Source organism: Harpia harpyja, chromosome 7 (genome assembly GCF_026419915.1).
Source record: "Harpia harpyja isolate bHarHar1 chromosome 7, bHarHar1 primary haplotype, whole genome shotgun sequence".
In the NCBI taxonomy this organism is placed as follows: Eukaryota; Metazoa; Chordata; class Aves; order Accipitriformes; family Accipitridae; genus Harpia; species Harpia harpyja.
The window spans coordinates 57764050-57791714 of record NC_068946.1 but is presented as its reverse complement, the minus strand read 5'-3'; the positions used below and the strand labels follow the sequence as shown (position 1 = coordinate 57791714).

The 27665-nt window shown below is 36.7% G+C and overlaps 1 protein-coding gene across 20 annotated transcripts in view; it reads left to right on the top strand.

Annotated features, from left to right (window-relative positions):
* Nucleotides 1-27665, top strand: part of BAZ2B (bromodomain adjacent to zinc finger domain 2B) — a 165513-nt gene that overhangs the window by 69003 nt on the left and 68845 nt on the right. For 14 of the 20 annotated variants that reach the window (XM_052791134.1, XM_052791124.1, XM_052791133.1 and 11 more), the window contains exons 1-4: nucleotides 5235-5334; nucleotides 8790-8945; nucleotides 23947-24108; nucleotides 25682-25875. In XM_052791134.1, coding sequence (XP_052647094.1) covers nucleotides 5328-5334; nucleotides 8790-8945; nucleotides 23947-24108; nucleotides 25682-25875 — 519 coding nt within the window. In that variant the 5' untranslated portion in view covers nucleotides 5235-5327. Of the gene's footprint in view, nucleotides 1-5234; nucleotides 5335-8789; nucleotides 8946-23946; nucleotides 24109-25681; nucleotides 25876-27665 lie in introns of those variants that run through there. The other 6 variants (XM_052791123.1, XM_052791117.1, XM_052791121.1 and 3 more) reach the window with 1 other exon arrangement.

Below are 27665 nucleotides of genomic sequence, written 5' to 3'. Positions count from 1 at the left end.
ATAGGTAGGTATTTTGTGCATAAGTAGTGCATAGCTGAATGAAAAGATTAGCTCGATAGACTTCAGCAAGTAAAAAATTTGGGTGCATAAGAACTGGTAAGCAAAGTAATATGGAATGTATCCCTGGATAATTATATTCAGGAATACTTGTTTCAGATATAACTTTAAGTTTTAGGTGTGAGCAGGGAAGATAACCAAGTGATTCTCAGGAAAAGAACCTGAAAAAGTCCAGTTGTTTAGCGTAGAGAGGTGAATAGGAGAACAGGATACAGATAACAAAAGTAGGTGATGGTGCTTACTCTGTCACAGAATGCTAGACTAGGTAGTGGCCTGATAACATACTACTGACTAGTCATGTTTGGAAACTGGGGGCCTGAGCTTCATAGTACTGGGAGCCCTAGCACACAATTAGGTTTGTAAGACTCAAGAGCAAAACGTAATTCTTTTGAGTCCTTAAACATAAATTTTGCTACTGTCGTGGTTTAACCCCAGCCAGCAACTAAACACCACGCAGCCGCTCACTCACTCCCCCCCACCCAGTGGGATGGGGGAGAAAATCGGGAGAAGAAGCAAAACCCGTGGGTTGAGATAAGAACGGTTTAATAGAACAGAAAAGAAGAAACTAATAATGATAATGATAACACTAATAAAATGACAACAGCAATAATGAAAGGATTGGAATGTACAAATGATACGCAGTGCAATTGCTCACCACCCGCCGACCGACACCCAGCCAGTCCCCCGAGCGGTGAATCCCTGCCCCCCACTTCCCCGTTTCTGTACTGGATGGGACGTCACATGGTATGGAATACACCGTTGGCCAGTTTGGGTCAGGTGCCCTGGCTGTGTCCTGTGCCAACTTCTTGTGCCCCTCCAGCTTTCTCACTGGCTGGGCATGAGAAGCTGAAAAATCCTTGACATTAGTCTAAACACTACTGAGCAACAACTGAAAACATCAGTGTTATCAACATTCTTCGCTCTGAACTCAAAACATAGCACTGTACCAGCTACTAGGAAGACAGTTAACTCTATCCCAGCTGAAACCAGGACAGCTACCATGTCAAGGAATGCATTGTAAGGATCCCCCTGCTCTGCCCCCCATCTGAGTTACTTTCTTGAGATTGCCTATAGGAAGCCTACTTATATTTATGGATCTAATTCAGAGTTTTCTTGATTGTAAGCTGCAATGAAACAGGCATGTCGACAAAGTATTGCCAACAAGGAAGCAATGCATTTGTCTTTAGCTCAGTGTTAAAAATTACCTGATTATCAAATGACTGGATAAATCAGACACAAATCTATTCTGTAGTTCAAAATTAGAGGAAATAGAATGTTTAACACCTTAATTTTGGATATATACAACAAAAAGGAGTAAAAAATGGGCTTTCAAATACCTGAAATACTGCCGATAATCTTTATACTTCTCCATCCTAATACTCTGATTATTTTTGCAGCTATCCTTAGAAACAGAGTTTTTGTTTGATAGAGCTAAATAGTAATTTCTGTAAAAAGCCTGCTAGTGAAACTGCTCACTTGTGATTTATTTTCTGTGCTCCTTCAGCACTTGCTGATTTTCAAACTACTATTGGCATAGGATTTCTAATGTGGATTCCTGTTAGCTATTTCAGAGCTACCCTAAGAAAGAATTTTTGTTATGTATTTAAAAAATGTTGTATTGAGTATTGGTATGCAAAGATTGAATACTACTTTATGATTTTAAAGGTTATAGAGGTAGTTATAGATAGAGTTTGCTCAGTGCCCTCATGAACTTAAGTAATAGTATAAAATACTGTCAGTCTTGCTTCTGTACAACAAGATTTAGTAGTACTAGTATCTAGTGCAGATGAACCAAGTATCAAAGTCTCATAATCAGGATATGAAAAAAATAGTTATGTGGGGAATGAAAAATTGACTTTTTACACAGAAACTGGAAACACGTTTTAAATCTATTTAAGCTGAACTGTCATGCATAAAAATATAATCCTTAAAAACTGATATTCATCCCAAGTCAGTATAAAATATTGCAGTGATTAGTTTTTTTTCTTGGAACAGAAAGGTTTGTGAAATGTCAGTTCTGAAATGATGAAGCATTTGTTCCAGTTTGACAGCATCTGGTGGAATTGCCTCTTTTGGGCACTTACCAAACTGTTGCCAGAGAATCCTCGCATTTGAATATTCTTCAGATACTATTATTTCAGCCTCTGCAGTCACGACAGAGTCCAGTCTCTGCATCAGTTTTGGGTAGTGCTGGTACTTATTTGCTGTTTAGGATCTGCTTAGCAGTGTTGGAATACAGATGTGTGGTGCCATCATCTCCACTCCATGAACTATGTCTCCGTGAGTCTTAACGTTGTCTCCACAGAACTGGACTGTCCCATTGTCATCGTGCTATCTAAAGCATGAGTGCTCATCTTCTTGGGCTGGACAAACTGCACAGCTTTTCCGTTGGCAAAAGTAAATTACATGATGGGGTCCTTTTCTTGTCACCTCATGGAAATTTGTTGTGGTGCCAGGAGTGGCTCGTGCAGATTAATTGTACTAGTAGGCTCCTTTTGTAGGGTGAGCATTCCTGATTAAAAGTGTTTACATCTGTGTAAGAAGCTATCTCCACTAATCTATTTTTGTGTTTTGAGGGTGATGGTGTCAGCTTTTCCCATCCTAACTCAATGTAGAAGTGAAGATCACAGAAGGTGAAAGGGTGCTTATTCGAAATAAAAGTGGTGACTGCGAAACATACAGGTATAAAGTTGATAACCTCATATGGAATACAAATAATACAGATAGATTTGAATTTATTTATTTATATTTATTTATTTAAACTGGACTCTTAGTGTTGATATTCTGGGTTTGAAATATTAGTTTTAAGTAGACTTGGATCACTTGAACATTAAGTGACTCCCTGCAGTGCTGTGTTGCTTGATGGGTACCTGGTATGGCCATTCAATTTATGTGGTACAAATTGGATAGATTGTATTTCTTGCCCGGCATTGTGCAGCTTTCAGGAATGTATTCTGAGGTTTATCCAGAAGCAAGGATCATGGAGGACTGTAATTTAACCTGACCTGTGTGCTCCTTCTCCCTCCATGGAATGTAAAGCAACTGAATTACAATGCCCTCTGTCACTCATAAGTATTCTTTCTTTACCATAATCGTGAAGCTAATGAAATGTGTGAATGCGGAAGTATTTGAAGTGAGGTTTATTTCTAACTAAAACCACCACAATTACTTGTAAAATAGGAGAAAATAAGATTTTGAGTTGCAACTTAATTTGCATGTATCATTTAATGATGGGTTTATCTTGTCAGATGGAGTCAAAACAGATGCATTTTTTTAAAATGTCCTGTTTTGTCCTGAGTCTATCTAAAATGGCCATTGCATGTTACCAAATAGTAGAATGGCAACTGATTCCCTTCGCTGTTTCCATTTTTGCTAGGCCAGTCCTGACTCAGTTATGCCAAACTTAAGACTTGGATCTGCTTTTACGTGGCTTTTAGTAAGCCACTTTATGTGGGTAAAGACCGTTAAACATTTGTACAATTGCAAAGTGATATATTTGTGATTTTATGAATATTTTCACTGCTATGGATTGTGATGCCATAAACAGTGAGTTGTTATACCACTGATTGAATCTGGCCTGGGATTAGAAAGAGAAGGGCTGTAAAAGGTTCAGAGCGTAATGCCAGAGTGTACCCTGTGTGCCTTGCATAATGTAACTGACAGTAATATATTACGGTTATTTTTAGAAAGAAGTGACTTTGTAGTTGGTATAGTACCTATGAAACACAAGCCAATCTTGCTGTTGATTTACTAAAAAAAGTTTTATTGTGGTGGTTGATGTACTAAGAAAGGTTTTATTGTGGTGGCTTTTCCCCCCTAGAGTTTTATGTAAAGGGCTTAAATTATTGGAAGTGACATAATTACAGTGAAGTTCTGCAAAACTTGCAATATTTAGCACTTAACCTGGCCTTTAAGGTTTGTACAGCATTTGAGACATGTAAAGTGAATCTCATTGATTATATTGCCACTTTTATTTGAGTTTAAAAATCTCACATGTCTAAAACATTGTAGCAGTAGTAGACTGCATATTGGAAGGTCAATGACCAGACCTTGTCACCAGAGCAGGGAGCACCACAGGGAGCCTCCTGTGTCCATAGCTCCTCTGTAACGAACTGCGGCCATTCCTGGGGGTGCTACGCTTCCTTCTCCGTGAGGTTTTGGTCAGGGTGCTTGTTTGTTTTGTGTATTTTTTGGCACACCCCTGCTTTTACACCCGCTCCTCCTTGCTTCTGCGGCCTTCGTGATATCACGGTGCGGAACCCATGGGTGCTGCTTGGCCTGCTGGGTCACCCCCCCAGCCAGCACCCATGCTCTGCATTTACCTTCTGTCCGCTGACTTTTCTGGGCTCTACCCCACTTTGAAGGAGAAGAGTTAGATGTTAAATTTTACTTCATAAAACGAAACTGCATTTCAGATTTGTGATGAACTCTGCTGTGCTGGACTGTCTGTTCTGAGAGACTCTGACATGCTTCTCTTCAGCAGCTGTAAGATCTTCAGCATTAGAGCACTCATATTGACTCAAGAAATAGTCAGGGACTGGCAATTTTATGATACAATACGATTAAATACCTTGCTGTTGTGGGACTCTCCTCCAGTTGGCTGTCAAATAGTTGTTACAAACTTTACTTGGTCATTGAAGAAGACTGAAGTATATTTTTACCCCTGCACTTTCAACTTCTTTTTCACTGTGTTAGAGGTAACATTGAAATAAGGAAGCAATACATGGGAGTGTAGAGGTTAAACTGGAAATTGGAGGTGAGTAAGTCTACTGTTTAGATTTTTTTCAAGACCCACTTTATAGTATTCAGGCATCCCAGCTAACACTGACAGGATACTATTATATCCATGATAATATCCCCTGAAGGGAGTTGGGAGTTAAGTTATTCTTAAGAGTAAGAATATATTTTTTTCTGTTAGTATACATTTCAGCAAAGGTTTTGAGCATGAAATTGATAGGTGATTTAGTTTAAAGAAATTTCACCTTGTTAAATGTGAAAATGATTTGATTGTTGTTTCCTTAGTGTTCTTGTTTCTATTAAACATAAGTAATTTCTTTCCTTGGGTTTTTTTCAGAAAAGACATTTTCCTTGTGTAAAGCTGCACATACTTCCCTTCTTTGTTCCTTTTCGAGAGATTGCTTTCTGTTTTCAGTGGGTTCAGTTGCATTCATGATTACTATTCACTGTGGAAAATTCTGGGAAAATAACTGGAGTTTCGGGCAATGCGTTGAGAGGAACTGACACAAATCACTACATCTGGAAAATAAAAAATGTCAGGTTTGTGTTTTTTTCTGGTTTTACTTACTCAATTTCTCTTTTGCAAATAAGAGAGTTTAAAAAGCAATCATGAAAGTTCATAATTATTGATTGGCAAAATACACTAAAATGGAACAAATGTCTAATTTATACTTGAGGTTAAAAAGAATATGGATCTGCTGTTAATGGCTATGGACTTTTTTAGTCACAGAACGCATTAGGTCTACAGTGTAATTATTGCTGATCCTGACTAATGACTGTTTCGGGGATTATCTCTTTTGGAGTCAGCCATCTGCTGTGGTTAGAGTAATTAACTAAACATAATTAAGCGTTGACTTAGTTTGAAAGCAAAAGTATGTATGTGTCTTGGAAAAGAATATGATTCCTTCGATTCAAAATCATTCAGAAATACCAATATTCCAGTTTTCTATTAATGACTTTAAACAAGCAGCTGAATTGAAGGTTGAAAATGCAACCCCCACCCCCCAAACACCCCCACCCCCCTGCAAACTGAAACAAAAAGAGCAGGGAGGAAGGAGGGGGGGGCCTTAAAAGGGCAGTTTATTACTGTTCTCCCAGTTCTTATTTGATGCTGTATTACCAATTCAAACGGATTACGTAGGTTAAAAGCTTGCACCTATAGCTAAATTTACATTTCTGTATTTAAAAAAAAAAATTGTTTTACCAAGGAAATCTTCCCATTTATGACACAAATGCAGATTGCTTATAGGTGGTTCTTAACTGTGCTCATTTATAAAATACATTAGATGGTAAAGACTTATTTTAGTGTTGTATTATTACACACAACATGACAGCAATTTTTTTTAGAAATTGGAGAGTTCTGGATGGTTTTGGCAGGAAGCATAAGTAGAATACAAAGTTTCAATCCAGGGTTTTGAATGCAGGGCATTAAAGCTTAGAAATACCTTCCCTTTTACAAGTGATTACTGTAATAACACCATTATGATATGTTTCTAATGTCCCTTATGCCATCCATATATACAGTAAATTCACTGTGGCCATACTCACAACAGTGAATACTAAAATACAACAAAACCATATGTTTTGTGCAAGGACTGCCTGTTGGCCTCACCTAAGTTCAATCATTCATAGTGTCTAAAAAATGTACTTTGTTTATATTCATTTATGTCTATTTCTTAATCTTTATATACTAAAGATAGTAAATTTTTTGTGGCATGAAATAATGCATCTGTTTGCAAACGCTACAGACTTAAATCTGTAGATACGTATGTAAATCATAATCCCTTGTGAAAGGCATTTCTATTAATTGTTATCCTTAGGAATATTTATAAAATTTAATGGTCATAATATAACATTTAAGGTCTACAGTATATACAGTATTTTTCAGTGGCCTGCTTCCACTGATTAGCGGTTTAGCTGAATTATATTCACAGATTACTAAAAATCAATAAGGTATTCTTTAACTGTGGATAGAAAATGTTTAATTGGAGAAAAGTATGTATTTAGGAGTTCCTGAATTAAAAATTTAAAATATTTAATAATATTTTGCCTTGATAAGTTCTGTGAAGGAAATAGTTTTTGTGATTTCTACTATTGTTCTGAAGGAAAACTTCATAACCCTCATATTCAGTATAGTAGTAGATAATTTTTTGTACCATATCACAGCAAGTATTTGATTCTTCCGTACTTGCAGGAAAAAAAATAATTTTATTCTGCATGCATGAAAATTATGTGTGATAAATTGGACTGTAAAGAATAAAAGCAATGAAGTCTTTTGGTGCTGTTCTCTGCAGAGTGGTTGTTTGCGGTTTGTGTAAAGGGTGGTCAGTCCTGTGTGACATACTGTAGTACCCTTGCTAGCAGAATTTTCACTTCAGGAAAGTAGTATCTTTTTTTGCTACTAGCTAGCAAAGTCTAGAGACTTTATTCGGTACACAGAAATTGCCAATTACTAATAAATTATTGTACTAATATAATATATTATATTATACTAATATAATATTACACTAATAAAAATTATTAGTAATGAGGAATTAATGGTTTAGGTAAAATGTGTATCTTCCAGATATTTTGTGTGTTTCTCTGTGACTTTTGCTTTGTATTTCCTTTGGCTTTTTAAAATTCATTTTTACTGACCGAGAGGAACCAAGGATACTGCATCTTTCTGGAGAAGCAGATAACAGCCTTTATGCTGGCTTTCCAAATGAGTATTTGGGAAGTCACTGTTCAACATAACTTTGGATCAGAAGTGCTATTTAACACATCAGTGTTGTAAATTGATTAAAATGGAATTTGGAAGAGTGTGTCTCTCCTGTGTATTTGGCGTTCTGTTTTACAAAGACCGGGAGTGAGATTTTACAGCAATTGTTTGACTTACGCTTAGTACTTGGCCTCCTCTGGTTTCCAGTGATAGGCCTGAGAAAGGGTGTTGCCTCTGTAGCTGAAGGAGAGTCCAGGACAGGAACCGGTTTCTGAGGAGTTCCCTGTTAGGAGTTAACTGTGCTTAGTCTTCTTGCTTTTGTAATAATAAAGGGACTCTGAAATGATTTCTTCCCCACCTTATTTATACTCTGATCCTGACTCGCCGTCAACTGCAGTTCTGGCAGACGGACTCAGATAGTCTTCTGACTCTGCTACCACTATGCTTAGGCATCATTTGCTTGGTTGTAATTTTAAAGTATTTGAGAAAACTATTTCTCAACAAGTCATATTTTTTAATAATAATTTTACTGTCTGTTTTTCTTAAAATACACATGCTTGTTCAGTGAAGTCAGTCTGGTAACTTTGGATGTAGGCAATTCATGGCACAAATAAAAACGCCTTATTTTATACGAAAAGCTCACCAGGGAAAAAAAAAAAGCTAGCAACTTACAGGAGTTCTTATATTCATATTATCTCACCGTAATTGCTGTGTCTTTCCCTAAATTAAGAGACTAAATGTGGACTTCTTGGCATGTATTACAAGTCCTTTAAAGCTGGGGTCTGTCCGGGAGCAGCAAGAGCAGGGCTGCTCTGCAAGGAGGGACAAGCTGGCAGGCGAGGATGACTCCGGCAATGCTTTTCCTGACCCTGGCACAGTCCTTCAGGGTCTGAACACTGTGCTGGTCCAGACAGGGTCCAGACAAAACAAAGGAATCTGTCAGGCCCAGGGTCCATCGGGTAGTCTGATCAGGAGTAGCAGAAGATAGGAGCTGGTGCAGGCCTGGAGGGAAGCTGTAGCATGAGACGTGGGATCTCACCCGGAGACGTGGGCACAGACCACGCTGCAGAGCGGTGACCTGACTCGGGCAAGGGCTGGAGGTGCCAGCCTGAGCCGAAATGGACCTCCTGAGTGGAGGGTGTGGGTGGTGGTCCCAGGCGAGGCTGTTGATATGTGACATAGCTCTCAATGGCACTGCCTAATTCCCTTACCGCTGCAGTTGTGCTGGATTCCCCTGATGACGTGAGTGCTGTTCATGTGATGTACCTCTCATGTGAAGGCCTCTATCTTACAGATATGGAGTCTGGAGAGCGGTTAACGTCACCATCGGTCTCCTCTACTGCAGCTGCTTCGACTCCAGCGTCTTCTACACTGTCTGTAGCTTCAGCAGTATCGAAAGGTGGCCTTTCCACTGGAGCTGCGTCACTGAGTTCCACAATCAACACATGCGGTAAAAATGACTCAATTATATATTGCAATGTGATTTCAGTGTTTGTCAACATGGGTAATTATTATTACAAGTCAAATTGAATAAGGTTGCGCAGATGCATCAAAGAAAAATGTCTGGGGTTTTTTTTTTTTTGCTGAGCAACAGTCGTGTCATGTCAATACATTTTACATAGTACTTGTTTATTGAAGGAATGAAATTAATTTAAAATTGCCTCTTTCAAATGTGAAAGAAACTTTCAGTTTGCAAAGCTGCCTGTGCCACTTTCAGATTAAGATCTAATAACTTCTTGACTATACATCATGTTCTCAGCATTCAAGCCCAACCCCTACTATATTTTTATATCTAGAGGAATAGTTTCTTCATTTCTTCTAATGGAACTTGAGATTGAAAAGGTGAATTTCAAAGTGTCATAGTCTTAGATAGTCCTGACTAGTGTGAAACATCTTGGCTTGAATCAGAAACTTGTAAGGAAGATTTCTCCATGCAGGAATCTCATTTTTGTGAATGAAACTCGTATTTCAACTGGACGATGTATACGTCATCAACAGAACAAGAAACGGTAAATACCTCTTCCCTGCTGTTTCTGTCTTCACTTTGGAGAACAGATCACATACATTGTTTTTGTTAGCCTGAGTACTACTGATTCCTATAAGATATACAGTAAATAGGAAGTTTTTCAGCTTAAAGTCATGGTAATCTGCTACTCTCAGAATAAACTTGGTTCTTGCAGAAGAGTGAGCAAGCGTGTATTCTCCAAACTGAAAACCTCTTCTGCTCTGATACTATAGAACCAGTAGATTCCGAGTGCCCTATTACAGCCTGTATTTGTTCATTTGCAGCTTCCTTGGGACGAAAAAAACAAACCAGAATGTCTGTGTACCTAGAATTATGTCTTAGCTATTTATTTTAATTACTGTAAAACCAGCCAGAGAAGTTCTTAACTAAAACTGATCTGGAACAAATAACAACATGTTTTATTTTTCAGTACCGCGCTACAAATTCAACTCCAAAAGACTTTTGTGTCTATGTTCATTAGCCCCTGCCGTTTGAAATGGTTCTCTGTGGTGGTTCCCAGAATGTAGTAGGAGTTCATTTACATATGGCTATAAATGTACGGTCCCAAACTGAGGATTCATGTGACTCATTTACCTCTCCTTGCTGCCTTTGCTTTGTAGGTATTACAGCATGTGATTTTCTATTGCTTGTAACATTGTGTGTATATATAGGATATATATTTGGTCTATCAAGATACAGTAAGACTAAAGCAGATGAATAATGTAATAAAGATGCTGAACTATCAGTTTCTTCTTCATTAGAAAATCCAGGTAGTCCTTTTCTTCAAGGTTTTAAAAATTTTATTCTCAACCTTTATTTAAAAAAAAAAAAAGTTTCATTTCTCTCTGATAGCTAATAGTGAAAAAGACTGATAGTAATTCCTAGTATTCATGGTTTGTTTCCATTTAGTTTTTATTTAATGGTCAGATCCTTTGCCTGGCTGCATCTGATTTTTAAGAACGTATATATTTTCTCAAGGACGCTTTGTATTCCTAAAAACAAGCTGGAATGTAGTTTACTATCAGTACTGTCCCATCAATTTTATTTATGAGTATGTCCATTTCTCTACCTGGCACAGTACACTAGGGTTGCTGTTGCATCCACTCCGAAAAGGTATACACTGTCCTAGAGAAACTTCACAGAAATGTTTATGCTGTCAACCAGCCAAAGGCTGTTTTCCCATGAATGACCTATGGCTGGAATGGCAATTTCATTGAGTCAAAACGTTCTTGAATTTACAAGATCCTATGTAGTCAAGATAGACTAGTATCCTAGCCTGTTCCTAAATGAGATGCTATTCGCTTCTGTGATATTTAGAAAAAAAAAAAAAGTGACAATGTCTGTCAATCAGATAATTAAATTATCTTCACATTTAAAAATGCATTTCTCTAGCATCTAATAAAATAATTGTTTAAAAATGAACAATTATTCTTACTAAGAGAAGGTAAAGGCATCTTAATCTATGCATTTGATTAGAGACGCTTTTTTAATTCCAATTCATCTATTTATTATCTTTGTAGCAATCAATAGTCTATTAAGTAGTCTTCACAATAAACTTGACTGGATACCCTGTCAGGTCCCCACAATACATGGTGAGTTAGGACTGGGAGTCTTTATGCTTTGCCAGGGAGATTACACTACAGATAAATTATTTTGGCATATTCCCAGGTCAAATAGACAAAGCACCTGTGTGAAACCATTATGGAGTATTTCACATACTGTTAGTTTAATTGGTTAATACAGCACTAGTTCCTGAATAATTGAAACATGCCAGTCAAGTAAACAGAACTTTACTTGCTTTCTTCTTATTCACCCATTGCTGAAAATAAGAACGTGCTTTGGAAAAGAAAATTGACTCTGGAAAGAAGTTTAAATTCATCCTCATGTGATTGTTAGCAACTTTGGAAGAATATAAATCAACAAGCTTTTCTCACATGAGCAAATGATGTCACAATTCAGTGTTTTGTCTTTATGAGGGGCAATAATACCAGTGTGTGATACTGTTCAAAGCTGAACAATCGAGTCTTACAGTTTCAATATTATCAGACCTGAAGGGTTCTTTATTTTTAATTTTCAAAAAAAGGAAGTTCATTAACTTTTTCAAGGAAAATTAAAAACCCAAACAAACAAAAAAACCAAATGCAACTTTTTTCTGAACCAGAAGCTGCTTCTATCAGAGCAAAAATCTTCAGTCTTTTTGGAGTCCACTATTTCTCCTTAAATGAGACCCAGAAGAATTTTAAACTTGTGGACATAAATGCACAAAGTCACAGGATTGTTTTAATTGGAAAAGTCTATAATTTTCCACTTGATTTTCAGATTTACGGTAACAAAGTTGTTTGTTTGTTTTTAACACCAGCTATTTTTATGTGTCTCAGTCTTTATATAAAAGGGACATTGTGGCTCCTGAAATAAATGTTGAGGAAGATCAGATTTAGTGCCTAAAATGTAAAACTGTATAAAAAAAAGTCTTTTGTGGTAAGTGTTTTTTATAGTGTTTGGTTTTGTCAAAATACTCATCTGAGGCTTGTGGGTATTTATTGACTTCTGGACATTTCAAGGATTCTGAATGCTAAGTGACAACAGCAAAATTGAAATGGATATGTAAAAATAAAGTGGTGATTTACAGTTTGTGGAATGTACAACAATTTCAAATGTTGAGGGAGAATGTGATGGTAACAGTTAAAGCAATGTGGATACTTAGATTAAGTACAAGGATGTGAACAACAGTAGAGTGCAATTGCCAGTTGTGATACTAACAGTACCCATAGTGTTATACAATCTACATCACAAGTTCTCAATTTTTGGAAATCAATGTTAAGATGGTCAGTACATCTTAATTTTAGTGTCTTATATACGTATCATTAAGAAGCATTCTCGAAGTCTCTACTTTCATTATTAGCAATAATTCTTTAAACATGATACCAGCCTCATTTAGACTTCCGACTTCATATTATTACCTTTATGGACCAGAAGCTGATTTCTTTCTCAGTGTTTGGACTGCACGGTGCAGTGTGGTCCAGGCACTTGGCTAAACCCCGGTTTTTAGGGGCAAGACTGTGAGAATAATATGCCAGATGTAGAAAAAAATACACAAACCCCTATTTTTAAAAAATTCTGTCTCCTCTAATATTTGCCTATAAGGACTACACAGATGAGTGAACAATTTTGAGTATGTTTGGACATGGAATTTTACCTTTATTTGTAAGAAACTGACTTAGAAACAACATTGAAAGAAAAACAAATTCAGTGCATTGCTTTTTGGATGTTAGAGATTAAAGGAAACCATTGTATTTGAGCACCTACGTAATTTCATTTAAAGTCAGATCAAGCACCTAGTAGTTCTTATATTAAAGCAAGCATCATTAAGAGTTGCCATGTGATTGATACTTTTTAAAATATGGCTTAGTAGATCAGTGCTCTGTGTATGTTCCTTGTATTCTTACTCCTCAAAGTTAATAATCTGCAGTGTTTGTGCCTAAATTATGTGTCAGCTTTCTCGGTAGAGTGCAGTTTTGTCAATCCCTTTTGAAAATTTCCTTTTTTAAGAAAATTAGTCCAAGACTAGCTTTTTTTAGCCTATGATTTATGAAGGAAAGTTAAAGATGGAGTCCTTGCAATTGCATTCATGTTTGTTGCCTGTGTACTTGCTTCTGTGAGAGCATATTCAGAATGCTAATTTTGGTGGGTTTTTTGAAGTACTTTAATGAGATAGCCAGTGCTTTGCTCTTCATTTAAATTAACAGATATTTTTGACATTTCTCTATTCAGATGAGGGTTTTTGTTTTTTAAACGAATGATAAGAGTGGACGATTGTTACTTATGTATATATAAACCATATCCAGCCTTTTCCATGCTTTCCAGCTTTTTTACGCTGAGGGACATTCACCAGTACTACGAAATCACGCATACAAGTAGTTTGGAATCATGCATACAAGGAGTTTGGAAGACTTACTGGTGTTGGGAGGCATGTAGAAGGCAAGCTTTGCTAGCACTGTAATGATTAAAGAACAACGCAGAAAGGAGGAAAATAGAGAGTAATTTCTGTCATCCTAAGCAGTTCTCTAGATTTGCTGTGTAAGTTGGAATGCCCTTAGCATTGTTAGAAATATCATGTTATTTTTGTATTTCTGCTGGTTGGTGCATTGATGCTTTGTATTCTAAGGCATTATTTAAGTATTTATTCCTTTTTAGCTGTTTTGAAAACCTTATATTGCACTGTGAAGTTCATTAATATTAACAAAGGCATTCACAGTTATCATTCCTTGTTACTAAGAGACCAAGCATTGTTGAAATTTATGTTGCCCTTTGGAGTAATGCTTTCAGTCGTTTATCTGTGTAGTGGTTAGTAGAATTTCAAAAGCTGTGCTCAAAAATATTTAACCTATTTGAAGTAAGTCAAGAATGTTAAAGAGTGCAGTTTAATATGAAATCTTGCTATGCAGAGTGTGTCTACAGTAAGTTAGTAACTTGAAGAGCAAACACTAAAATAGGAAAATTAAGGAAATACTGGAATTAATTGCTAGACAGACGGTTAATGTTTTCATCAAATAAGAAGAAAAATGTCATTACAGTTCAGTTTATTGTTACAAGATTTTGCTTCCATTTTTCCTTTATGTTTCATTTCTGCCATGTTTCCAAATGCATGTTTAAAAATTGATGGCTTCTCTTTTCTGGACACATTAGATAATGGCTTAGGTAGCGCACGATGCATTTTTCTAAAAGGCCGTAATAATGTGTACTATAGTATAAAGTCATCTACTCTTTTTTTTGTGTGATGAAGAAAGTTGATAAACTTAACAGGCTCAGAGGATGTTTTAACTTAAATTATGCGTTTTAAATGGTCCACGCAAGAGTCAGCAAAAAGAGAAGCCCTCTGTAGAAGTCTTGTATTCCATAGTGATGATACTAGACTTCAGATGAAATAAACTATTGCCAAACCTGCCTTTTCCTAGTTATTTCAGAGTGATAGATGATATAATGAATGGTCTCACCATAGTGGAAGCTGTAAATACGAAGGTAGCAGCTGTGGAATGTTTGAATGGTGCTTTTCTATCAAAGAACAGATGAGACCAGAAGAAAGGGAAGAGACTTTTGTTCTAAAGCATTTGTTGTTTCTAGAGCTTTTCAGTTAACTTGGTCAGAGCAGGTTTACTGTGAAAGCAAACTAAAGAAATTGAAATAATACTGCAGCGTACATAAAAATTAAATGATGAAAGATGTTAACATTGCATTCATAAAGTGCAGTCTTGCAATCATCTTGCAGTTTTGTGCAGCTAATTCCCTGGTGATTTTTTTTTTTTATTTTTTTTTTTATTTTTTTTTAAACAATGGACATTCCTCCAACAAGAACTATGAAGGTGGCACAATAGAGCTTAACTGTTGCTTGATTAGGCTTTCCTCTAGGATTTCTAGTGGTTCTTTTGCTGGTTTGCATCACCTTTTTTTTCAGTTCATTTCTACAGATAGAGTTGCTCAATATGTGTCACTTGTTCTGATGATTTTCTCAGGGAAGTGAAGAATATCTTGCATCTTCTGTTAGTTCATTCATTCTGGTTTTGCAGAGGGCTGAAGCCATAAAATTTTGGTGTATTAATTTTTAAGGTGAAAGCCTGGCAATGTGATAATGGCTTTCTAATAAGAAAAAACTAATCAACTTTAATCACCCCAGTCTGATTTTTCTGATAATGATGGGATGTACTTGTTGTTTACATTCTGAAACGTGTAAGTTTTATCACAGTGGCATGACTAAAGACAGTGCTTGAAGGTGGAACAGGCTTTCTGTAATGCATTTGTTTCGTCATGAGACTGTGCAGTAAAAAACAGTTGCTAGAGGGTGTTGAATTGGATCAGTACCTGCCCTGGAAAGTTTTAAATAAGCACTGTGACTGGACTGGTTGGCATTTTCATTGCTGCACGTAAAAATTTCAGTGCTTCTGGCAGGAGATCTGAAGAACAGAGTAAAATTTACTGAAATAATCTGTTCAACAAACGTGTTATGGCCACCCTGTAGAAGACAAATTGTGGAACATACTCACTGTAGGCCACCTCTACTGTCATTTGTCACCTAGCAGCAAGATAATTCTCTCCACTTCCCACCTCCAACAAATAGTGCCTAGTGAGTAGAGGGGTGTTATTGTCTGCCTCTCTTCAAGAAATGTGTTTACTAAAAACTCAAATGGTGCTATTTTTCTGCTAGGGCAAAGGGGCAAATTGTTCAGGTGAGACACTCCTTGCAGTGAGAGACTTTTTACATACATGAATGAGATTCCCTCCAACAAGTGTAGAGTAAGTCTTTGTAGTTCACTAAAGTACATCAAAGAGAAGGTCAAGCCGGCTAGGCTGTAACAAGCGATATCACTGTGCTGGTGATTCCATAGGTTAATCTGCTGAAAAGTACAGTAAATTGGCCTTCTGGAGCTTCAACCTCCACAGCTAGAGCGCTTCTGGCAGTTGCTACTTGTTTATTCAAAACTACCTTGGGTGTCTGCATATCTGTAGATGTAGATGAGTTAAGAGGGATATTTACTTCCCCTGCTCTACTGGCTGTGCTTCTGCTCATGTAGTCCAGCCTCCTGCTGACCTTTGCTGCCAAGGCATACTGCTGGCTAATGTATGGCTTGGTGTCTGCTGAAACACCTAGAGTCTTTTCTGCAGAGCTGCTCCCGAGCCAGTCTCCAGCCTGTGTTGTTCCAAGTGGTCATTCCTTCCCATGTGCAGGACTTTGCTTTTGTTCTTGTTGAGTTTCATAAAGTTCCTGCCAATCCATTCCTCCAGCCTGTCTAGGACCCCCTGGATACCAGCCTTTTCCTCAAGAGGGTTGACTGGGGTCCCCCCAGTTTGATGTCTTCCACAAACTTTGTGAGAAGGCACTTCATTTCCTACTCTGGGTCATTGATAAAGATGTTAAACAAAACAGATCCCAGGATAAAACCCTGCAGTACTCCACTTGTCACAGGCATCCAAGTAGAGTAGGGCCCATTAACCATTATCCTCTGAGCATCCCACTGTTTTCTTACCCATCTAGTTGTCACCCCATCCAGACCATAATGTCCTAATTTGGATTAAGGAATATTTGTGGGAGACAGTATCGAATGCCATGCTTAATTAGAGGTTAATGGCAAGAACTGTTCTCCTCTTGTCCGTAAACCCAGTAATTCTATCACAGAAGGCATTCTGCATGTGCTCAGGAATGTGTTCCTACATGGTTCATATAGAGGGTTCGCTGCATTATTTTCCAGGGGACTAGCGTAAGTCTGACCATTTTGTAGTTCCTTTGATTGTCCTCTTGGTCTTTTTTGAAGATGGATGCAACATTGGCCTTTCTCCAGTTGTTGGAGACCTCCCCTAATCTGCATGACCTTTCAAAGATGATAGAGTGTGGCTGGTTCTATCCTTGAGTCAACTTACAGTTATGGACTGATTTGGCTAGAAACGATGGCAGTTAGGTACATGATGGTTATGAGAGTTTGCAGTATGTCCACTGTATGCAGTCATAATGGGAAATGCATAATTGTGGTATAGCTGTTCTAGTGTCAAAAGTCAGGTCAGAATATTGTTCTGGACACTAATAAATTACAAGAAAGAAGCTTAAAATGACCTTTATGCTTATATCTGTCAACAGTAACGAATTTAAAGAAAAAAATTCTGTGTAAATTATAAGGTACTAGAGTGGTACAGAACACTGGCAAGACTTCTGTAAATTAAAAATGTAAGTTGGAAGCAAAAATACCTAGTTAAAGGAAAATAAATGTTTTTGTTTACTACTAAATATTTTCTATGTTTTTAGGTATATTTGTCTGTCATAACTGCGTGTAAAGTTTCATATGAAGTGTAAGCTGCTAAATAGAACTAGTTGCAAATAATTTGTTCTTACACATGTGTGGAGGTGCTTGTGGTAGTATTGATTCTTACTGCTTTCATCACCTGTATATGCACAGAAAAAGTTTGCCCTGTTGTACAGATGTAAAAAGTAAAGAAAACCAGTTCCTGACTCTGAAGAAGTTACCACAGATTACAGTTTATAAGATGATGATGAAATGGTATGAAACTGAGGTAAACAACTGGGTTCTTGAAAAAGAGTAATTAAAATAGTTGGATTGGAATTGAGTAATGTGTATTTCTGAAATATGGCTGCAAAATAAAAATATCATTGGGATATCATCTTGAGTTTACACTGAGAAGTGCTTGTAAATTTGTAGGATCATAGGAAAGCTCAGGTTGGATGGGACTTCAGGAGGCCTCTAGTCTGAAGAGCAGAAGCCATTTACAGGGTCAGACCATGTTGCCCAGGCTGTTACCTGGTCTGGTTTTGGAAAACTCCAAGGACTGGGACTGCACGTTGTGTCAGGGCAATCCGTTCCACTTCAAATAAATCTACTGAGAAAAAAAAAAAAAAGAACTAAAACACTAAAATGCAGACCAGTACTGAGAGGTCTTAATGTAGAGTGTTAAAAAAAGTTTCTCAGTGTCTCATTCCACAGGTTTACATTATTTTAGATTTGTGTACTCCCGAATCTTTTCTAAGGGAAATGCCTACCGCAGACTGCTAGGTTTGGAGACACCAGACTGTTTTTTCTTTCTTCTCTTTGTTAAAGCCACAGATTGAAGACCTTTTCTGTAGGCTGTTGTTTTTTGGATTAGATAACCCTGTTAATTTAAAAAGAAAAAAAAAGAGGAATCATGAGAGTTGTTTAAAAAATGTCTTTCATAATAGTGCCTTTGCTTTTTGGATGCTGTTGTTGAAGTCCAGCTATGTGAAAGATATCCTATTGTAAAGCAGTTTTTTGAAGGAAAAAAAAAAAAAAGGCTTTAAGGCAAAGCTTTAAGACAGTCAAGAAAAGGAGAAGAATCTTACCAAGATGTAGGCTACAAACAGCTGTAACATATCCAAGCTTGACTGGTGAAGTCACTTGATGTGACTGTTGACAGAAGTCAGACAAAGCACTGTAACATTTCCTGTTGTTTGATCATGGGACTGGAAATTAGTATTCTAGGAGTTTTAAATGAAGTTGTGGGCTTTGAAAACGTAGTGTGAGATTAGAACTAACTGCTGTGGAAAAAGATTTAGGACTAATGTATATCTGGCATTTAAAATGGATTTTTTTTTTTTGATCATCTTCAGAAATTGAGCCATGTTTAATTCAATGTAATTCATCTAGGGCCATAGCTAAAAAGATGAAATACAATGTTTAAGCAATATAATAGCAGTTTCACAACTTCTCCAAGGCAAAGCTAATGGCTTCCCTAGAAACTAGTTTGTACTTTTGATACCAGTGAGGACTGAATGTAGAAGTGCCTACGAATGGATAATTCGATCACGATCAATGGAATTTTCTTTAAATTGTTTTTTAAAACTAGCTTATAGATGTTTCGTTTTAGATCTCAAAAATGACTGAAGTTACTGGGGTTTTTGAGTTCTATTTTAAAATTTACAAAACGTGTCCAAGATATGTTTGTTATTTTGTGTATTTCGTTATTAAGTTTGTGCATTGTGTGTTTTGTAGGCCCCTGTTGATCTCTGAAATGGGATATTTCGTGTGTGTTAAGCAGAGATACATCTAACAGTCTTGCTTATAAAAGCATATTCCTCTGTTTCTGATCCCAGTATGTTAAGGGAGCAGAATCTTTTCCACTGCTAGCAGAAATTGCCGTGGCAAATATAATACCTTTTTACATTTTTGCTTACAAACCTTTTGTTAGAGTTGCTTGTGTTTTCAGATATTTTCTGTGTTGCAGAAATACAATGCCAATACTGGAAGAAGATTCTATATGTAAAACTTAATGATAGCTTTTACAATGTAAAAACTTTTTATTAAATTTTTTTTAAGCTTGAGGTTGGACTTCACTACTTCTGTTTGGATAGTGCAATTTCAAGTGTTGGTTTTTCCCCTCAGGGCTTACATTCAGAACAGCTGGGGATCAGCTGTGTAACCTACCCACTGTGTCGAGTGCCTTCCCAGTGGTCAGCCACCCAGTCTTTGGTCCGCATGCAGGCAGCGCAGGATATTCAGAGTTTGGTGGCTTGGGAACACTTGGTACACCCACAGACTTAGTGGCACATCCCCAGCTAGCACCTTTTCCAGGTAAACGTTGTTGCAAGGAATATTAAACTGAAGAGGGTTAACTGTCCTCTAACTAGGCAGACTTTGTAAACTACTTCAGACTATAGGCTTGATTTAAATCCAGGATGATTTTGATGAGAACAAATAAATATATTGGCTGAGTTTCTCAGGAACAGTGTTTTCATAGTAGTCTTCTAAGAAACAAAGGAGTGCTTGATCTCTTTAATTCTTTCCATCACAAGGTAACATCCCTCTTCATTACATGGTGTGTTGATTGCATAACCACAATTCTTGAAAGTACTCAGCCAGTAATAAGGTGGACTTGTTTTCCTTTATAAATGTGCTTTTTGTCTGTTAGACTTAACAGTGAAATTTCTGTCCAAACTTGGAAAAGGAAATTTCATTTGAATTCTTTTTGCGAGCTCAATGATTTTTTTTTTCTTTTCTTTCTTTCTCCTTTTCCCCTCAGTACTTGGTACTACACAGACATATAATTTGTCTGTAATAGGATTGGTCAGCATGATCTTGTTTCTCCCTTGATTTTATTCATAAGTAAAGGGGTTTTTTTGGTGGCATGTTGTAAAATCAGTAGTCTCCTATCCTTTAAAATATCAACATATTGCACAAGAGAGATGAATACAGATGAAACGATGCATCTGACTTCCACTGATGCATTTGACTTCCACCGTAAGATGTCAGCTGCTCAGCTAGTGTTTTCCAGTCTTGCATACTCTGTAAATCTTACATCTGAGAGCAAAGCTTTCTAAAGTAGATTAAATACTCTAATGCGTTCTCCAAAGTATGCAGTAAGTCAGGATTCTTCTTAATTTACTTTTTCTGTAGATTGAAGAAAAGCTATTCCTGCCAGGAAGTGAGTATCTTGAAGAGACCTCCCCTTTTCTTGGCTGGCCAGGCCCTGCGTGTCAGTTCCCACCCCTGGCCCTGGTAGAATTTATGGTTGTGGGATTGTACCACCAGTAGAGTTTTAGGTACTGGTAAAAACCTGCAGCAAATATTGCAAAGAGATCTTTTAGTATTTTTAAAATTTTGTTTGATACAAATGACAGAATTTTGGTTTAGTTATTAATGCCAGAGGAGTAAAAGCAGAACTTTTGTTACTGGGAGGATAATGAGATACTATATATATACCTACACAAAGCAAAAGCATCTGAAAGAAATGCATGTAGAGGTAAAGTAAGGAGGGGTAAAATTTCAAAAAGCAGTGAATACTGATTAATTTGTAATGTTCTCATTCAGTTAATTTTTTTTATTTTACGAAAGGTTCTTTCAGTTGTAACAGTCATCTAATGCGTGTTAGCGCAGCAGAGTTAACCAGTACTTGTTTTAAGCTTTGCTATAAGGGATGGTAGTTGTTCATATCTTCCATTGGCTTTGTTCCATTTTGTAAGAGAAACTCTCTTTATTGAGAAAACTGTATTTTTGCTGAAGTAGTGTCGTGGCTGAAACCAGGGCAAGTAGGAATGAAAGAACTCTGCATCTGACCTTAGACAAATCTTAAAATTTTGGTTTTGCTGTCTCATTGAAGTATTTTCCATAGAGCTTGATAATATAGTAAATAACTCGGAAGTTATCTTAGGCAGTCTAGCTGTATGTAGTTGTTATAATCTTGCTTAAGCCTTTGAACAGCACCTTTGTCCTTAATTCGGTAGCAATTTGTCTGCACGTGTACTATTTTATATATACTGCCCAGTGACCATTGTTTTTACATTTCTTGGGTTAGTATATTCCAAGGCGATGATTCTGTAACTTTGTGGGACCACTCAGAATACATACAAAACTACTATGTATCACTATGCTCAAATTCCAAATTTAAGATAATAGAATAATGGGAAGTTTTTGCAGATCGATTACAGCCTGCTTTTCATACCATGATGAAAGTTTTGGAATTGTTGCTCTAGAGTGTCCAGTCTTCTGTTTTCATCGCTGGTGTTCTAGCCATATTTTGTGTCTTTTTAGCAATGAGAATCTTTCATTTATAACATTTTTAAATCACTGTGATGTATGTTCTTATGATTTCAGTGTCTGGTGACGCTGGCAGGTTAAAATTTGTTTATTAGTATTGTTCAAACTTCATTTATGTATTCATTAAGAGTCTTAATTACTGCATGTAACATCCTTATACTTACGTAGCGATTTCTTACTTTGTTTACCTTCTGGATGTGTTTTATAGCAATATGAAATAGCTGTCTTAAAATGCATTAGACTAAATCCTGCTCAACTCTATGGTTTAATTCTTTTAATCGCACTGGTAATGCATGTGTGTAAAATAGCAGAAGCTCTGTACTTAAGGCAGAGTTCTTGTCCTTGTAATATACAAAACTTGATGTTTTTATTTTAAGAAATGAAGCATGCCAGTGGGCCAAACCACAGATTTTGCTCTTTCTCAGCTGTTCACAGGGATATTAGGCAAAACTGTTTGTGTCCTGGATGTACGCCACAACTTAATCTATGTTTCAGGGTTCAAAAAAAACCATAATTGCACTTAAGCCCTAAAGAAATAATTTTCAAGGAGAGGAAAAGCAGTCACAGAAGTCAGAAGAGACTTGCTTACCACCTAGTCCATCCTGTTACTTGTGTAGATTGTGCCTTCCAGTGTATTTCTAGTGTTTAGTGTTACATAATCAAGTTTCCACTGTAAGACTGGAAAGTGTACTCACAAATTTGATATTTTAAGCATAAAAAAAGCACTGTGTTTTAACAACTTTTTTGTACGAGTCAACTGTACCAAAACACTTACCATTGCTACCCTTTAAACACCTTCACAGAGTTGTATGGCCAGTATAGGACCTGGCCAGGAGATAACCATCTGTTCCATGACTTGAATTATTTTATATGAACTTGCTTGTTAGATTTAGGCTGTATGTAGACCAAACCTATGTTTCTAGCCCTTGTCACAATGGCATTTGTGTGTTATGTTTCTGATTCTTCTGCATCTTGTAATGTGATACCATTTCTGTTTTGATTTGTGATGGGTGGGGAGGGTTAGCTTTAAGAGAAGTTTGGAAGAGATTTTTCTTTCCTGACAAAATATTACTGCATTTTTTTTTTTTTTCAAACACACACATTTTCTCTCACATATATGATTTCTAACATAGGATCTTCTTTCAAAAGTTTCTTTCCCTTCAGAGGGATTTGAAAGGTTATTCTTTAATTACCATTTGTGGCGTTGTTTGGTTTGGTTTTTTTTTTTTGTTTGGTTTTTTTTTTTTTTCAGTTGTTGACTAGTAAGTGTGTTACAAAATGATGTTGTAGCTACTGCAACAGCTATTATAAATGAAGACCCTGACACTTCTACGGAATTCCTCTATGCCAATCTACACACTATTTCCGGGCTCCTGCTTAAGCACAGAAATGTATGACAAGAGCAGTGCACTGAATATTTGCTTCTTACATGGCTGTTCAGGCTTAGCAGTGCCTTATGAAAAAAATATATAATAAGTTTGGTCTTGCAGAGTTTCAAGAATCTGCAGAAAAGGATTGCATAAGGGTTGCATAAATGTTCTGAATAGTCGCTGCTAGAGTAAAGAACTTTAAAAATCGAAAGTTGTAGGGACTGTATCAACTCATTTGAGTTAATTTTCCTGAAAAACAAAAATCAATAATCATTTAAGATGGAAGTTCAAAACAGCAACAAGCCCCCTAAAAAGTATTAGATTGTTTCTTAAAATAAGAAATCTTTATTCCTTGCCCAACTGCTTGAATTTATGTAACAAGCAGCACAGAGTAGCCCTGTTTCTGGTTGTGAAACAAACATTTTAATAGGGATGCTACAGAAAAAAATAGACTGCTTTTTTCTGATCCGGTGTCAAACTCCAGGGTAGAAGCGTCTTAGAGTGGGTATAGAGTTACTATGGAGTAGCTAGAGATTCCTATATTAAATAGGTCATCTCATGGGGAACTGCTTCAGTTGTGTTTTTGTGGTGGAGGCCTTGGAGTATTCCAAGACTGAGATTGCAGAGGTGACTTAAAGCTGTTGTGCTTTTTTATAGTTCTGATGTAGGAAGACTGCTGGGGTAATAACGAATGTTCAAGAGTGACCTGCGGATATTGATCCTGTTTATAAGACTACCAGTTTCGTTTTGGGGTGATCACTGTCACATAGCTTTACATTAAGTATTTATTTTCAGAATGTGTTTAAATAAAACTGCATTGAAATCTTTACCAGAATGGTTTTAATGACTTCAGACTAGAATTGCTGCAGGAAATCGATGTCATTTAAGAATTTCCCAAGTGTTGTGCTTTCTTCTTACTCCCAGATTTAGTAAATCTGCTCTAGATTATGCACAGTAACATGCTTACAGAAATATTTAAATGTATTATTAGAACAACTGAAGTTTGTTTTTATTTCCTTTGCGGTGTAGAATGGTGGCGAACGGCGGACACACACTCTCGTCCCGGGGCAGCTTTTTTCCCCCCACTTTTGGGAATTCCACCATTGTTTGCACCTCCTGCACAGAATCACGATTCTGCTTCATTCCACTCAAGAGCTACAGGAAAAAGTAGTCGGAGCAGTACAGAAAAAGGTAATGGCTGAAGTTAGAGAGGGAATAATCATTTTGAACTTCTGCACCTGCAGAAAGCTGTGGAATTTGAGCTTTACGTCTCGTTGTTCTTCCCGTTCCTAAACAGTTCTATAAAAATTGATTCTGTTAGCTAAGCGTGAGACATACAAGTATGGGTTTTCAATAACGAAATACTCTTTCTGCTAATATTTCCCCTCTGCCTCTTTTTCCTTAGATAGTTTGTCTGGGACTGAGTAGAAGGGAGAAGTTTTCTTTTAAAATTTGTGGTTTGGTTTAGGAGGCCTTGTACTTCTGTAGTGAATACTGTTCCTCTGCATATAAGAAGTAGGCGTCAGGTAGTTGTTTGTTGGGGGGGCATGGAGGGAGGGATGGCTGTGGCTACAGGATCTCAATGAAAATAGCCCAATGACATTAGAACGTTTTCTTGCGTTGCAAACCATTATTTTATGTAGTGGTATTGCACGCCTTTTGAGGATGCAGGATACGTTTGTTTGATACTAGGTTTGTTCAGTTTAGAGAGGGGGCTGAGGGGTGACCTCATTGCTGTCTATGGCTTCCTCACAAGGGGAGCAGAGAGGGAGGTGCTGGTCTCTTCTCTGGTGTCCAGTAACAGGGTGCGAGGGGGTGGCTTGAAGCTGCATCAGGGGAAGTTCACGTTGGATGTTAGGAAAATGTTGTTCGCTAGGGTGAGCAAGCTTGCCAGGGAAGTGGTTATGGCCCCAAGCCTGTCTGTGTTCAAGAAGCATTTGGACAGTCAGTGCTCTTGGATCTATGGTTTAACGTTTAAGTTGTCCTGTGTGGATAGTCAGGAGTTGGACTTGGTCCTTGTGGATCCCTTTCAACTCAAGATATTCTGTTCTGTGGTTCTATGATGTACAAACAAAGCTTTTTTTTTTTTTTTTTTTTTTTTTTAAATAGTTTTGGTAGGTTTTAGGACCTGATGTGTGTTTCAGAATCAATCTGACAGTAGTCCTGGGATTGCATAGTAGCACGTTTGTGTGGTTAGGGGTATTTTCTTAGAAAACAACAGTTGTCTTGACAGATTTCAAATAGTGTTCCCGCAACTCCACCCCCCCCCCCCCCCCCCATTTTACTCATTGCAAAACTCATAAAATTCTTTGGGCTTCATGTGGTTTTCTTTGAAGCTGATTGATACTTCAAAATTGTAAATTAATTATTCTGTGAGATCTTTACGGGAATGTATATTTTTGTGTTGCCTTTCTTCAAAATCATCTTTTTCTGCCCCTGGCTAGATTCAAGGATAGTTTGGGCTTAAAAATGGACAATTTCAGATTTTTTTTTTTTTTCCTTTTTCCCCTCCTTACAGTGTTAAATGTGTTTGTCCTTTAAATCATGGGTGCTCTGCATGTTTTAATTAAACTAACTCTATGAGCAAATCAAAGTGACTCTTGGATGGCAAATTTTTAGTATACGTTGGGAGTAACCTGTAAGTAGTCTAGTATCTTGTTACGTGTTTATGGAAGCTAGGTTAATGTGACTGGAATATCTCAAAGAAAAGTATCTGCTACTTCATATTTTTTTAAGTGTCACTTTTTAAATCTGTCATCTGAAGGTATAAATGGATCACTGAATGGGAACAGTACCACTGCAGTATCTGGTATCAGCACATCTGTACTCTCCACTAGCATTGCAACGTCTGCAGGACAAGTGAAAGCTATAACCTCAGGAGCAGGAGGTCGCAAATACAACCAGGAGCAAAGCAAAGTTCAGCTTTTGGACACCAGAGCTGACAAAATCAAAGACAAGGTAAATACACAGAAAACCCCTTAAGATTCAGACAAAAAAATTGACACGGTAAGTGTTCTGATTGTGCACACAGCAGCATTTCTAAGTGTTCTCTCCCAGTACAAAACGGTTTGGGTTTTTCTTCTTATTTATTAGAGCAAGATCTGTACCCTTGTCTCTGTGGGTTTTTTTTTTTTTCTTTTGTGTTGGGGTTTTTGTGTGGTGTGTGGTTTTGTTTTTGTTTTTTTAAATTTGTTTTTTTGACATGTTTATGAACCAAAAGCTATAATTAGCATTAATTCCACTAGTTAATAGCTGTATGCAACACCATGTTTATTTAATTTATATAATCATAAAATTAAAGTGTATTAACACCAGTGTTCAATATTATTATATTACAGTATGACTATAGGTATTATAATTATAAAATATAAATATAAATTATAATATAAATATATTACTAATTACATCTGTTTAATTATGTTTTCATGTAACTTAAAATATTAAAAATTTTAGAAGCAAAATGAAATTTTTAGACATTAAAAGAAAAATGCTTTTCTGGGAGTAATTTCCTATTTATCAGAAGAAAGAAGTATTATTAATGGCTGTGATTCAGCAAAAAATGTAGACAGCCATCTAATGTGAAAGACATGAGTAGTCCGAGTGAGTAGGTAAACTTCCTTGTAGACTGACCCAAGCACTCCTTAAGAACTTTGCTACTCTTGCAATCAAAACTACTTAGTCAAAACACAGGAAATGGGATACTGAGAGATTGATTACTGTCAGAATAGAAGCTAAGGGAGTCATTCCCTACTGGCAGATATCTAGGCTTAAAATACTTTTAGTTCTTGATATGTATATTTTTGTTTTGTGAGTGAATTGGGCCTGTTGCTTTCTTTCTCTTTCTGTTATTGCATTACATTCAGCTCCCAAATGTGAGTGTTCTTAGGTGAGAGGCTGGCATTTTCAAAGGACAGTTGGTGTTTGTATGTATCGGTATAAAAATAGCTCTTCACACTCAAATGGTTAATTCTATTTGTGTGGTGATACGGTGTTTAATATATTGATAATAGGGAAATTATTAACATATTAAAGAACATTTTCCCTTAAAACGTTCTTCCTGTGTTCAACAATTGACAACTTTTGAAAGTATTAAGGTAGTTACAGCTATTTGGGAAATATTTGACTTTTTTCAGGTTTAAATACTAGAAACAGCTCTTTCCTTTCCAAAATTCTGTTTTTATCCTGGGTATATATGTGCAAAACATAAGCTTTGTTTCTATGGTGCAGATGTAAAGCTTTTTCTAGGTAATGTCTCTGCATTTCTGACTATTGCTGCAGTTACACAAAATATCAAATAAATTACTATCTTCTAATATCTCCAAATATCATCCCAAAAGTTTATATCATAAGTAAATGAACAGACTCTTTTCTGTTCACTTTTTGGCTCTTTGCCTTATACAGAAAACTGAGCTGGTTAAGCCAGTTACTTGTTAATATGAGCATCACTGAAAATTTCACCTCTTTTTGCTTCTTTTTTTCAAATGTATGTCAGCATTGTTATCTTCTTCATATTACCATTTGTCTTTAAGTATATATTCTATATCCTTGAGACATTTTCTTTTGATGTGGGTACTGATTTCAAACTCCAGTTTCAGTTTGGTAAATATTGAGTTGCTGTAAAACAATGTACTCAATGTAGATCCTTTCTTAAATTTGTTCAGTTTTGTATCTTAACACTTAAATCATCTATCTAATGCAGATAAATTTCAGGTTGTCAACAGTTTTGCTTCCTAAGTTTTTGTAGTAAT